Source organism: Candoia aspera, chromosome 1 (genome assembly GCF_035149785.1).
Source record: "Candoia aspera isolate rCanAsp1 chromosome 1, rCanAsp1.hap2, whole genome shotgun sequence".
Taxonomy (NCBI): domain Eukaryota; kingdom Metazoa; phylum Chordata; class Lepidosauria; order Squamata; family Boidae; genus Candoia; species Candoia aspera.
Window position 1 is genome coordinate 308,271,728 of NC_086153.1, and position 14,266 is coordinate 308,285,993.

Here is a 14,266-nt window from a genome sequence, read left to right on the forward strand (position 1 = left end):
TGCTGGCCTAGCAACCAGGAAACTCTGAGTTCTAGGTCTGTCTTAGGCATGAAAACCAGCCAGGTGACTTTGGGCCAGTCACCTTCTCTCAGCACAACTCACTTCACAGGCTTGTTGTGGAGAAAATAGGAGGCAGGTATTAGGTATGTTTGCTGCATTTATATATAAAAAGAAAGGATTAATAATAGTAATAATAATAATAGCAGCAGCAGCAGCAGCTAGGGTAACCAATTAAGTAACATTATTTTTTCTTCAAAGAGGAAAAAAGAAATCAATGTGGCAATTAGTCTGCCCATCCCCGCAAACATGGTGTCTTCTTAACTAACCTGGTCAATGTTGAGACGAAGCGGCATTAAAGATACCCGTAAACAACATTCTTGTGGTGATCTGCCAGACTCGGGACGAACGTGCAATGCTTTGACTGTTAACTGTCAAATAAAGCATATGCTGGTTAATGTTGTCTTTTTATTGAGTGAGGATTGTTGTCTGTGACCTTGGACATTATGGCTGATTTGTTAACATGTTGTTTTTAATCCTTGTATACTGCTCAAAGTCAGCTTTGTGAGATGGGTGGCCATCTACATTGTTTAAATAAATAAATAATCAACAGAGGAGGCTACATACAAATATACCATCTGAGTAATGTTCACAACTTCCTTCCTTGCAGTAGAATGTAAACATGAACAAAGCCAGTCACAGCATGTGTTGATAGCTTTTTAGCTGCATTTCTGTGGGTGAGTTTAGGATCTGTACCATTATTGGAATGCACAAGGATAGAAATGTTTTTGAGAGAACAGGAAAATTTTGCTGGTTTCTTAATAATTTATTTCTACTCTAATATTTATAAACCTAAATTAAAAATAATAATATGGGTAGTTTCCAATCAATAGCACTCCCTTATTATTGTAATGATGTCACTGATCTAGGATAGAACAAATTAACCCTGATATATATGTGGCAAATTCTACACTGCTAGGAGGTAAATACTGTGATTACAGTGTATACTGACTGTATGTAAGTTGTTTTGTTTAAATTCTTATCTAAGACTGTAATAAAGTTTGCTATTGTTTTCTGCAACTTTCACTATAATGAATTAGCTAGTAGATGGCAAGTCAAAAAGGAAGTTCTTCACCATGCATATGGCAGAAGTTATCAAATCTGTGGGAATCAGTGGCATAGATATTGATTTTTGCCAGCATGTTACAGTAGTTCTGCATAGACCTGGTAATATCAGAATACAAACTCTGGCCAAAGCATCATCAGACTGGACTTGAGATATCAATCATTTGGCTGCTAAGCCTAGCACACCAGTTATTCTCAGTTCTGGGTAAATATGCCTATTTTCCAAAAGAGGTATTTCAAAATCAGCTTCCACTACAGCTTGTTCTGCAGACGACAGAGAGGTGCAAAGATGAAGAATCCATCCAGAGTCTGTCTCCGAGATAAAATAAAAAAGTGCCCATCTGAGGGAGGAAGCTTACTGCCATGTTTGATACATTCTCTAAATGGAATCTTCAAGACCCTAAGGTTGTTGATATATGTGCCTGAAATGCCCAAAACAGGACTAACAATGGCAAATAACCTTTCTCTTTTAAGTGACACTTTGGATAGAATAAATGATATGGAATTAAGATGAGGAAGTAAAGCTTAGTAGGAAAATAAGATTATTTAATGAATATAGAGACGAATGCACCTCTAGATATTTTCACCACAGAAATCAAAAGAAACTGAAGCAAAGGAGAGGGTCAATCTGGACCCACCAAAATGAAGTTCAGCTGTTTAAGGTTCTGAATAGTCCTGAGCAGACAACCTGTATGTGATGCACAGAGATGACAAAAGAATACATACTTCTGCACTGCACCTGGTTGTCATACATATTATATTCCCCTGTAATTCTCAGTTTTAAAATATTCAGCAAATGTTTATGTGCTCTTACCATGTTAGAATGTGCCTTTCTAGGCATCTCCTTACTACAGTAAAGATAAAGAAATTTATTCATTTGAGATGTAGCCAAGCGATCTCTGATTTCAAGATCTTGAACCATAAATATTTGACGAGACACAGGTTGTTCCAATATGCTGAGCTCACCCTCTGATTCACCTGTTGGATATACCTCATGTTGGAATTTCACCTTTAAAAAACAAGAGACCAAGAAAAAGGCAGAATTTCTATTCAGATCCACTGTACTTTAAATCTAAATCCTCCTATCAGTTACTCTGCAAAATTACAAAAATATGGAATTGCTTCCCGAACTAAGTCAGTATTTTACAACAGAAAGATGAACACAGAAATGGCATTCATTTTTGGTAGCTCTCTCCTTTGTTGCATACTTAGTATATGAAAATTATAGTCTCTTCCTTTATTGCATTTCCAACCAACGTTAGTCAAGAACAGAATGAATGAACCTAATGAATAGAGTACTAATTTGCTATAAAAAAGCTTGATATCTTGCACTTCCATCCCAAGGTAACATTTGACAAAAGATTATTAAACCTTAACATCACATTTAAATGGGACCATTAAGATCCTACCTTGCCCCCTAGTAATGGTTTTAGTAAGCTACTTGAAAGATTGAGGAAATGTCAGTATGAGCTCTGGAAATATGAAATACAGCTTTGGGAGTGATGGTGATGGAAAGAAAGATTTGGTTGTGTGGAAAAGATTTATGTGTGTCTAAGAGTTTCTTTGACCAAAATGTGCAAGACTGGTCCAAGAACGCCCATCAAAATTCAAATATTTCAAATAAATAAAAATGAATATAATTTATATAATACATTTATATAATATAACATAATTTATCTCAGCATAATTGCTGTGTTCTCACAGCATTTCATGCCTATTCATGTCAAACAAACATTCACTATTTGATGGATTAAGATTGTAGAGAAATAAACAAAGAATGTCATTTCCCCTCTTACCTTGCTTAACTGTATTTCTATCAAAAAGTCCGGGTTCCTTCCTTTTCCCCCACAGGCAGTATTACGTCCATGTCTTGTTGGGGTGTGAGAAGGAGAAGGAGAGCTCTGAGGACTACTGGATAAGAAGAGAAAAATTACTTTCCTCTTCAAATTAGAAATCTAGCTCACAACAGTTCCTTCAGCTCTCAGCTGCATACAGTGCACAACCTAAGAAATGAGCTTTCTGAATAAGAAAAGGAAGTGAACATACTGCCTTGTTATCTAGAACACATTTCCTTCTTACCATCACTAAAAAATTTCCAGTTATGAAGGAAGTAAGATTTTGGCTAGATTCACACATCAAACTAAGTCATATTTTAATTATGTTCTATTTAACAAACTGCATTTTAAGAAGCAACCATTTTTGCTTGCTATAATGCTAACGTATCAGGCCAATGCACATCCAGTCCAGTCCTCCATGGCCTATAGTGGTCAACCAAATGGATAATAAATAAATGAATAAATATCTTTATTACGGTCTTTGACCAGTCTTTACAATAAAAGAAAATAGGTTAATCCAACAATTTGTTGTCAAGAAAAAGGAAAACAATGAAACAGTGAAAAATATATCTAATTAAAAGTTTTGTACAATTGTATAACTTGATAAAAATATCTGGCCACCTGGTATGTGAGTGTAGAGTCAGCATCCCTTAAAAAGAAATAAACGTAAAATCTATCAGTATGACCCTCAAATTTGGAGATGACTGGGGAGATCAGAGCACATCTTGGGGCATCATAAAAAGGACACTGTATGAGGACATGGGCAAGAGTTTTTACCTCCCTGGATCCACAAGGGCAAAGTCTCTGTAAATAAGGAGTCCCATTAAATCTTCCTCCCAGCAGTGCTGAAGGGAAGGTATCAAAGCGGGCTCTGGAAAAGGCCCATCTATATTTGCTTAGGGTTAAACTGTACAAATACCCTGCAGTAGAGGGTTTGCAGCTATCTAGAATTTGACGATAGAATTCAGGAGCACTGGTAATATCATTTTGGCAATCAATGTCCCTAATTCTTTATTTTACTATTGATTTGGCCTTCTCCAAGGTTAATTGGCCTATAGATTCAGGAGACAGGCCAAGACTACGAAGTTCTTTTGTACAGGTATGGTGCCAATGAGATTGGTAACTCTCTGACAACAGCAGAGGTATTGGGCCTGTAGGGTTGAACATGATGTTGAGTCCTGAAGTTAGAATCCTGATCCAAGTCTTAGCTTTAATACTTGGCACATTAGCTTCAAGCCCCAAAACTGCAATGGGGGTCCATTTTGGGGTATTGAACAAAGACCTAAGGAAATTCGACTGAATGATTTCATAAACCCTTAGGTTTGTATGTGGGCCAAGTTGTATCCCATATAGTAGTTGGGCAACTGTTTTGGCCATGAACAGTTTAATTGTTGCTGGGATGTAATTTGCCCAAATGCATTCAGGAAGCTCACAATCATGGCTGGTAGACCACTTGCTCTCTTTCATTGCTGCTGTTACAAAGGAAATTACTGAGAGGGTACCTATGTTTCTGATTAATTGGAATTCTTTAAATTCATTTCTATTTTTTAGAAGTCTGATTTACAGCTTCCATGTAAAAACAGAAGGAATCAGTACTGAAATACTTACATATAACTTTTAGCTGGAGATGTAGGTGTTACGTTCCCAAAGTCCTTTCCTCCATAAAGATGCCAAATGAGTGAGATTTCTTTCACAACATAGCGCATGAGGGGGACAGGAAAACGCAGTGGTGTCTTGCTTGTGTCTGTCTTTTTCATTGGTAAACTAAAATGGTTTTCTTTTATTATAATAGCATCTTCAACCATTGTTTTCACTACTGGCTCTTCTTCCTTATCCTAAAGGATTACAGATTATTAGCTGAATGCATAAAAAAACCATTTTTCCTTTTTCCTTTTTTTCATTTTCATACTTCCAGAAGGGGGTCTATAATTTGAAACCTATTTTGAATTATAAATATTTATAATTTAATTATAAATTTCTTAAATGATATCAATACCAAATGTAAAATTGGAACTGAGAAAAATAAAGAAGTTATAAATTTATAAAATTTATAAACATGACTCGGTGCTTACACAGGGGACCTTTCACCTTTTCACAAATTATATTCAATCACTCTATCAAGGATAATCGTATTACATTCCAAGATGATACTGTTATTAATGACTTTCCAGAGTTTCATTTTTACAGTATCTTCATAGCCATAATTTAACCTACCTATCCAAAAATCTACTTTCCATTTTTAAAATTCTTATTTTTCATTAACATCAGGAGTTTCTTACAGAAATAACTGCCTTTGGTGCAAAAAGAATACAGAAGTCATCATTTTCAGAAGGTGCATCCCCTATAACTTCATTAATCATGTTGGGAGTAAATGATGCACAGGTGGGGCTTGGGGCTTGGGAGAGGTTCCCACTTTCATCAGGGAATAGGAAAAGGTCTGAGCACGTTGGTGCTGGTGTTCGACTCTTTTCATCTGTGCTTCCTAAAAGAAGAGAAAATCAGTTTCAACATTTCCATGCAATCAGATGACCAAGAGAGACTGACTACATTTGGATCTAATTCCTTAATCTTCTAATATGGCGGTGAAATGTTTTCGCTCAATACTGTATCTATTTAAGCATGTGAATTATAAGCAGGATCATGGTGAACCAGACATCTCCGAAGGAGCAGGGATGACATTGAGGCAGAGAATGGCAGCCAGAGGGTGAATGCTGGCTGGCAGAATCTCTCCGAACGAAGGAGAAATCATGAGATCGCCCACCTGCACTCTGGACAGCTGCTCCTCATGAGTAAATTGCAGGAATGGAAGCTTTTGCAGTTGACTTGTGAGTTGAGCGGCTGGGAGTCGAGGGATTGCATCTATACTCACAGCCGTCAATGCAGCCTTTACAGACACAAAGTTCAGCTGAACCTCATTTCTTAATCACTTTTGCATCAAATTAATTTACAGCTAAAGACCAATATCACCAATGAATAATGACTACAAGTTGTTCACAATGATCGCAACTGATAGAATGAAAATAATTTTGCTATTTATTCATGCGGATCAATGTGGATTTTTACCTAAAAGACAATTAAAGGATGATGTTAGAAATGTGTTCGACATTTTGGAACATTTGGAGCAACATAATGAAAAACAAGTCCCATTGATTTTCTTAGATGCAGAGAAAGTCTTTGGCAATTTGAACTGGGCTTTCATGTTTAAGTTTTTGGAAGATATGAATTTTGGAGAGAATTTTATAAAATGGGTAAGATCAATTTACATTTCACAAAAGCATAAATAACTGTTAATGGAGATCTAAAAAAACCATGTAAGATACAAAAAGGAATAAGACAGGGATGCCTACTGTCCCCTCTTTTGTTTAGTTTGGTTCCTGAAGTACTGAATAGAGATGTAAGACAAGATGAGAGGATTATGCGAGTAAAGATTTTAAAAGAGACTTATATATTAAGACCTTTTGCAGATGATTTGGTATTGGTTTTGAAAAATTCTTTAAAGGGAATTGAAACATTAATGAGCAAATTAAAAGAATTTGGTGCATTAGCAGATTTTAAGATTAATAGAAGACGAAGGTAACAAAAATATGAAAATACAAGATCAAACAGAACTGATGTATAAAAAGGGTTTTAAGATTGAGAAGAAGATATTTGGCTATCACTATGATAAATATAAATTGCATGTTATTTCAAAATAACCATGTTAAGACGTGGAATGAAGCTAAAAAAATTATGTTAAGATGGAAGAAACTACAACTGTCATTGCTGGGGAGAATTTCTATTATTAAGACTAATGTCTTGCCTAGAATGTTGTTTTTGTTTCAGACAACACCTTTTTGACAACTGATGCACCATTTAAACAACGGCAGAAGGATATATCTAGATTTGTGTGGCAAGGGAAAAAACCCTGAGTTAAATACAAGATGTTACAAGATGCAAAGGAAACAGGAAGATTGGGTTTACCTGATTTGAAATTATATTTTGCAGCTTCCTGTTTGGTTTGGACAAAAGAGTGGGTGTTGCTGAGAAACAGAAGGCTTTTGAAGGACACAACCTGAGATTTAGGTGGCATGGATATTTACGTTATGACAAAGTTAAGGTTAATGTAGTTTTTAAAAATCATTATGTTAGACATGCCATACTAAGAATATGGAATAGATACAAACCCAGGTTGTGCTTGAAAACACCTTTGTGGCTCTCAACACAAGAAGCATTTTATAGACAAGAAATAATAGGTAAACACAAATGGCTAACTTATTGTGAGATACTAGAATTCTGTCAAGGGGAATGTAGAATAAAATCTGGTGGCAGAGGGATATACTTGTCAATGGTTTTCTTATTTACAATTATTAGAAAAAATTAAAGCATATAAAAGAATTCATGGTTTTGAACATTGTAAGACTGAGTCTGAAACAGAACTGTGTACAAATGATGAATATGTAATTGCTAGAATGTATAAACTTTCATTGAAATTTGAAACAGAAGAAGATCAAGTGAAAGAACGTATGATAAAGTGAGCTAAAAATGTTGGCTATAATATACAGATGGAACAATGGGAAAATATGTGGCTGAAAGGGTTGAAATTTACATTATGTTTTAACCTTCAGGAGAATTTTGTATCGTTAGTATATGTCAACAGAGAAATTGTCTAGAAAGTATAAAGGTACCTCAAATTTATGTTGGAAATGTGAACAACAAGAAGGGACATATTATCATGTTTGGTGCGTGTGTAAAAAAGCCAGAAAGTTTTGGATTCAAATACATACACTAATTCAGAGGATTTTAAAGATTAATATACAACTGAAAACAGAGGCTTTTCTTTTGGGACTGATAGACAAACAATTGGAAAAAAGTTGTGGCATTTTGTTTTTATACATAATAACTTCAGCGAGATTATTTTATCCACAAAGATGGAATGATGCAGTATTATGCACAATGGAGGAATGGTTGGTGAAGATAATAAACATGCTGAAATAGCCTTGAGCCAGTCACCCTCTCTCAGCCCAATTCACCTCACAGGGTTGTTGCGGGGAAAATAGGAGGAGGAAGGAGTATTAGGTATGTTTGCTGCCTTATTTATAAAAATAATAAAGGCAGGATAGTAAATAAATACATAAATAGACAGACAGACTTCTTTGATCAGAGAAAAGACAGTATCTATGTCTATTTTATTTATTTATTTGTTTATCAAATTTTTATCACTGTCCATCTCCCCCCACAAGGAGGGACTCTGGGCAGTTTACAGCAAAACAAAATTTAAAATTCAATTTCCATATAAATACAATGAATATAAATATAAATAGACATTAAAATATAATATGTAATAAAATCCCGACGGCTAAGGTTGTATCTCAGTAAATGAGTGTAAAAGGCCCTTCTAGGATAGCCATCCCCATGAATGACTGTTCCCCTTCCTGCTCCATGCCTGATGACAAAACCAGGTTTTAGTTCCCTATGAAAGTTCAGGAGCGAGGGGGCTTGTCTCACCTCTCAGGGAACGATGTTCCAAAGGGTGGAAGCTACTGCAGAGAAGGCTCGCTTCCAAGACCTCGCCAGAAGAAGAACTTTTTTACAGACGGGGTCCGTAACATGACCTCTCCGCATGACTGGGGGGGACAGGCCGATGTGATGGGGATGAGACGGTCCCTCAGGTAACCTGGCCCCATGCCATGTAGGGCTTTAAAGGTGATGACCAACACCATGAATTGGACCCAGAAGCAAACTGGGAGCCAGTGCAGCTCGCATAGCAAAGGTGTTACATGTGCTGACCTTGGGGCACCTAAAATTGCCCGTGCGGCTGCATTCTGGACCAATTGTAGCTTCCAGATATTCTTCAAGGGTAGCTCCATGTACAGCATGTTATAGTAGTCTATATGAGAGATGACCAGGGCATGAGTGACCGTTCGAAGGGCCTCTCGGCCCAGGAAAGGGTATAACTGGAACAGAACACAAAGTTGAGCAAAGGCCCTCCTGGCCACAACTGCTATCTGCTCTGTGAGCAGGAGTCGTGAGTCCAGGAGGACCCCCAGATTACGCACTGGGTCTGTCTGGGGCAGTGCAACCCCATCCAGAACCAAAGATGACAACTTCTTGGATACCGAGGAACCATTAATCCACAGCCACTCCGTCTTACCAGGGTTCAGCTGAAGCCTGTTGTTCCCCAACCAGGCCCCTACAGCCCCCAGGCACCTGGAGAGGGTGGTCACGGCATCACTTACTTCACCCAGGATGGAGATGTATAATTGAGTATCATCAGCATACTGACGATACCTCATCCCCTGGTGTCAGATGATCTCACCCGATGGTTTCATGTAGATGTTAAAAAGGAGCAGAGAGAGTACCGAGCCCTGTGGAACCCCACAAAGTAGGGGCCATGGGCTGGATCTCTCGCTCCCTATCACCACTGATCAGGACCGGCCCTAGAGGAAGGAGGTGAACCAGCACAGAACTACGCTGCCCACCCCCAACTCCCTGAGCCGACCCAAAACGATACCATGGTCAACAGTATCAAAAGCCACTGAGAGGTGAAGAAGAGCAAGGATGGATGCACTGCCTCCAACCTGCTCCTGCCAGAAATCATCCATAAGTGCGACCAATGCTGTTTCCATCCCATAACCGGGCCTGAAACTTGACTGAAAGGGGTCCAGATAATCCGTTCCATCCAAAATCCTCTGGGGCTGCAATGCCACCACTTTCTCAAGCACCTTCCCCAGAAAGGGGAGGTGGGAAACTGGACAAAAGTTGTCCAGGATAGTAGGGTCCAGAGATCGTTACTTGAGGAGGGGGCGCACTAGCGCCTCCTTAAATGCCGCCAGAAACGTCCCTCTCTAAAGATGTGTTTACCATCATCTGGACCCAACTACACATCACCTCCCAGGCTGCCTTCACCAGCCAGGAGGGACATGGATCTAATTGGCAAGTGGTGGCATTTACAGTCCGGAGGATTCTGTCCACTTCCTTGGGCCCAACAGGATCAAACTGTTCCCAGATAACTGGGTAAGTACGTTACCTGGGCATCTCTACTAACCCTATCTCATGCTTGAGTCCAACGCGGACCAGATCCAAGTGATTTTATCCTGCAGATGCCCAGAAAACTGCTCAGCATGGCCCTGTAGGTGGGTTTCCAACTCCCCTTTCTCCAAAAGGGGTCAAGTGATCTTAAATAGTGTTGCTGGGCGGCATTCCGTGGATGCAATAATAGCAAAGAAATGTGGATGCTCTTACCGCCACAAGGTAGGCCTTAACAGCAGCTCTAGCTTGTGTTCGGTCAGATTCGGTCTTTGTCTACCTCCAGCGGCACTCCAGGAATCTCTTAATCCTCTTCAAAACCCTCAGCTCCTCCGTAAACCATGGGGAGTGTCGGGTTTGATGGGTTAAGAGAGGCCGCACAGGCATGATCCTGTCCAAGGCCCCGGCTGCCTCCCTGTTCCAGGTAGCAGCCAGGGCCTCTGCTGGACCTTGAAGCAGATCCTCAGGTATAACCCCCAGCTCTCTCTGAAACCCAACCGGGTCTATCAGCATAGGAGAATCTCAAGGTCACCAGGGCATAATCTGACCCTGACAAGGGGGACAGGTGTAACTCTCCCCTCACATCACATTGCCACTGCTCCGACAAGAAACCTAAGCCCGGTGTAAGGCCACTGTCTCGAGTTGGGTCCCAAATAATCTGAGACAGGCCCATGGCTGCCATAGTAGCCATGAACTCCCAAGCTGCCTCCAAGGTACATCCCAAGGATGGCAGGTTGAAGTCCCCCAGAACCATAAGCCTGGGGAACTCTACCGCCAACCCTGAGACAGCCTCCAGCAGCCCAGGCAGGGAGGTTGCTACGCAGCAGGGAGGCTGGCACAGCAGCAACAGTCCCAACTGTTCTCGGGAACCCAACTTGAAAAACAAGGTCTCACAACCGGCCACTTGCAGAGCAGCGCCCCTGAGAGCCACTAGAGACTCTCGGATGACAACCGCCACCCTTCCTCCCCTGCCCCGGTGTCGCGGCTGATGCCATACCTGAAACACGGCCAGGCATATTTCCAAAAGGGCTACCCTCCCATCTGGGCCCAGCCAAGTCTCAGTGATACACACCAGGTCTGCCCCCTCCTCTGTGATCAAATCACATATGAGGGGGGCCTTGTTAACTGACCTGGCATTAAGAAGTAGCAGCTGGGGACCAGGGCCCTCAAGGATCTGCTGTCCAGGGCCTGGGTCTGAGCACAGAGGGCCAGAACACACCACTGGTAGTAAACACCGGGGGTGCCTTTCCTGAAGATGGCCCACCCTCTGGCTCCCATCATAACATCCATGGCCTGTCAAAACCTCAATAACCTGCCCCACCCTACAACCCCCCGTGTTTCCAAGTCCAGTTGCCCCCAGTCCTGGACCTCTGAAATCCCTGGTTAGAAGTGGGGGTGGGGATCCCTCCATTCATTCACACTAGCATGCACACAATCAAATAGCCACAAGGCGGTGGAGGGCCCTCCCAGCACACCAGCTTTCGCTCTCAGTGCTGACAGAGCCCAACCACTCACTGTGCCCCCCTACCTCTCTCACTGGGCCACAGGAGGGGCACTCCATCCACTGCTTCTCACCCCTGCCTCCCACTCAGAAGGTGAGTGTTCTCACTTACACCATCCAAACCCGTACTCCCCCCATCTCTCACACCTGGGAGGGAATACCCTATTTACCTTGGAGGGACCCTAATAACCCCCTCGCCATCCAAGCAGGTTAGGGAGGGATGGCCGGACCTTAATTCCGGCTCCACGATGCTGCCAGCCAGCTGATCCAGGGCCCAAGACCCCAGAGCATAAGGACCAACTCCCTAGGGGGATCCCCAACACCGGCACCAGGCCGAGGCCCACTGAGTGGCTAGAGGGCCTGAGAAAGGCCAGGGCCTGCTGCTCCCCACCACCAAGGCCTCCTTGCACCGAGGCCTGCTGCGCCTCCAGGATTTCCCACGCCAAGCCAGTCTGTGCCGAACCAGTTCAATACACTGAGCCAGTCCACCACTCCAACACCAGCCAAGGCCAATCTGCCGTGCCGAAACTCAACGTGCCACCTAGGCCCACCACGCCAAGGCTGGTCCACCACCTTGAGGCTCACTGCCCCGCTGACAGTTCGCCGCACCGTACTGCCAGGGCTGATTTACTGCACTGGGGTTTTACTGTACCAAGGACGGTCCACTGCATCAGGGGTTTGCCACACCACCAACTCTTGCTGCTGCACCTTCCCACCAGGATATATTGCCCCCCCCCCACTTTGGGGCTCTGGCAAAAACTCCAGCCGCAACTCCGGCGAAGGGGCTCTGGCAAAGGGCTGTCACACCACCAAGGTCCACCACCTCCCACTGCTCTATCCAGTGGGCTCTGTCCAACCCTACCTGAAAAACATCAGGTATGGGGCCAGAGACCCTCCAACTCTTCACCAAAAGCCTTGCCTAGCAAGGTAAAAGCCGGGGGATGGGGGTCCAAGGATGCTCAGACTCCCCCCTTAGAGCAGCAAATGGCGTCTGCTCACAGCCACCATCTTGGAATGCTTATCTAGTTTATGGCTGACTGGAAGTCCCTTATGGGCTTTTTGTGTGAAACATAAAAAAATGAACTTATGAGTTATGTTTTGATAATTAGAAACAGTAGATTATAGAAAAAAAAGTTATGTTATGACCATAGAGCAAGAGGTAAATTTATAATTGTACTTATAATTGCTGTAAAGGAAATTGGAAGCTATTTCTATTTTCTTTCTTTCCTTTTGTACTTTTAGCTTTTTCTTTGATTTCTTTCTTCCTTTTTTAAGTCTATATTAGTTTCTATTAGTTTTTATCTTTCTTAAAATTTTAATAAAATTATATATATTTATATACACACATACACACACACAAATGCATGTGAATTATAACCATAATGCATTGCATTCAAAAAATGAATATGAAACTTTAAATAGCTTTTGATTAAAAATAAAGTCCAAAAAGATTTACCATTAGCTCGTAGGTTAGAGGGGGAAATAAACTGTTGGGTTTCAATCTCTTCCATAGCATCACTCATTAAATCACGTAAAATTTTTTGGTCAGCTTCAGCAAGAACTGGCCCTTGGGAAGATGGCCAACTAGAAACATCTGCCTAAATAAGAAAATTACACAGAACCAAATTTGTAATGGAAATGCAACAAACTTCTTCAGAAACTTCTGTGGTTATGATTAAAAGTTAGTTTTAAGATTACTGCTCCCAAATTTTATAAAGGGATCTAGAAGGTTAAAATTTTTTAAACACGTTTGGTGATCCAATGTGTAAATACCTCCACCTTTATATAGTTTAGCTGTCTTATAATATTAATATATCCACATAAGAACAAGAGTCCCCTTTTTTTAGTAAATGAAATGAACCACTGATTATTTTCAAAGAGGTAAATTAGTCTATCATAAGATGCAAATCCCTTTACTGTTTTTATTGCAATAGATTAACAAATTTAAAGTGACCTAAGCTTTCACAAACTACCATTCAGTATCTCAGAAGAATAGATGACCTGTCATCTATGAAAGTTTACATCACCATAAATTAGCTATATTCTAAGAAGCCACACAATTCCTTGTTGGTTTTAAAGCTGTGACTAAAATATCTTTATCTCAGATTTTCATCAGCATAAGATAAAAACATAAAAGCCATGAAATGACAAATATACCACAAAAGCATTCTGTATGTAAAATTGTAAGGACAGTGGCTATACAGGTAAAAGATGAGGTAAAAACTACAAGTCTGCTATAAAACCAAAATCTTTATTATATGATGAAATAGGCTAAAAGAATGAGCTGCAGCAATATAAGCTGGAAAACTGAACAGCTGGAAATAATCACCGCTGTACAATAGTTAGGCATGTGCTGTGTTGAAACAGGCTGGTTCTAGTTGAGAGTCAATTTGTACACTGCTACACAAAACCTAGCAACAGGTTATGAAGGGATTATAATCAAACAGAAGTAATGGAGTTATACAACTAAATTGTAGACTATTTGCAACTTCACTGATGATACATCCTAAGTGTATAAGTACAATGCATGTATCTCCTAGTTGATGGAATGCAGGCAACAGTATGTTGGCTGGCAAGATGGTCTCTAGCTCAAACATCCTAGCCTGCATGGTATAGTGTGAACATGCTTAAGGTAATGTTAGGCTGCAGCTGCACTTTCACTAAACTAAAATGTGTCAAAACCAGCTGGTATGTACTTAATGTCAGCAGGGAATACTGCCTGTGGCATAGGTACAACTAAGACTGGAAATCTAGCCTAAACCAGCATCATGTGAAAGTCATGATGGGTAGCAGAAGTCAATCT

At 40.9% G+C, this 14,266-nt stretch overlaps 1 protein-coding gene across 2 annotated transcripts in view; it reads right to left on the bottom strand.

Moving 5' to 3' along the window:
* Positions 1 to 14,266, bottom strand: part of ATG2B (autophagy related 2B) — a 74,023-nt gene that overhangs the window by 7,801 nt on the left and 51,956 nt on the right. For both annotated transcript variants that reach the window (XM_063290289.1, XM_063290288.1), the window contains 6 exons: positions 12,920 to 13,061; positions 5,237 to 5,439; positions 4,566 to 4,792; positions 2,919 to 3,033; positions 1,937 to 2,131; positions 327 to 428 (listed from right to left, as the gene is read on the bottom strand). In XM_063290289.1, the coding sequence (XP_063146359.1) occupies positions 327 to 428; positions 1,937 to 2,131; positions 2,919 to 3,033; positions 4,566 to 4,792; positions 5,237 to 5,439; positions 12,920 to 13,061 (984 nt within the window). The remainder of the gene's footprint in view (positions 1 to 326; positions 429 to 1,936; positions 2,132 to 2,918; positions 3,034 to 4,565; positions 4,793 to 5,236; positions 5,440 to 12,919; positions 13,062 to 14,266) is intronic.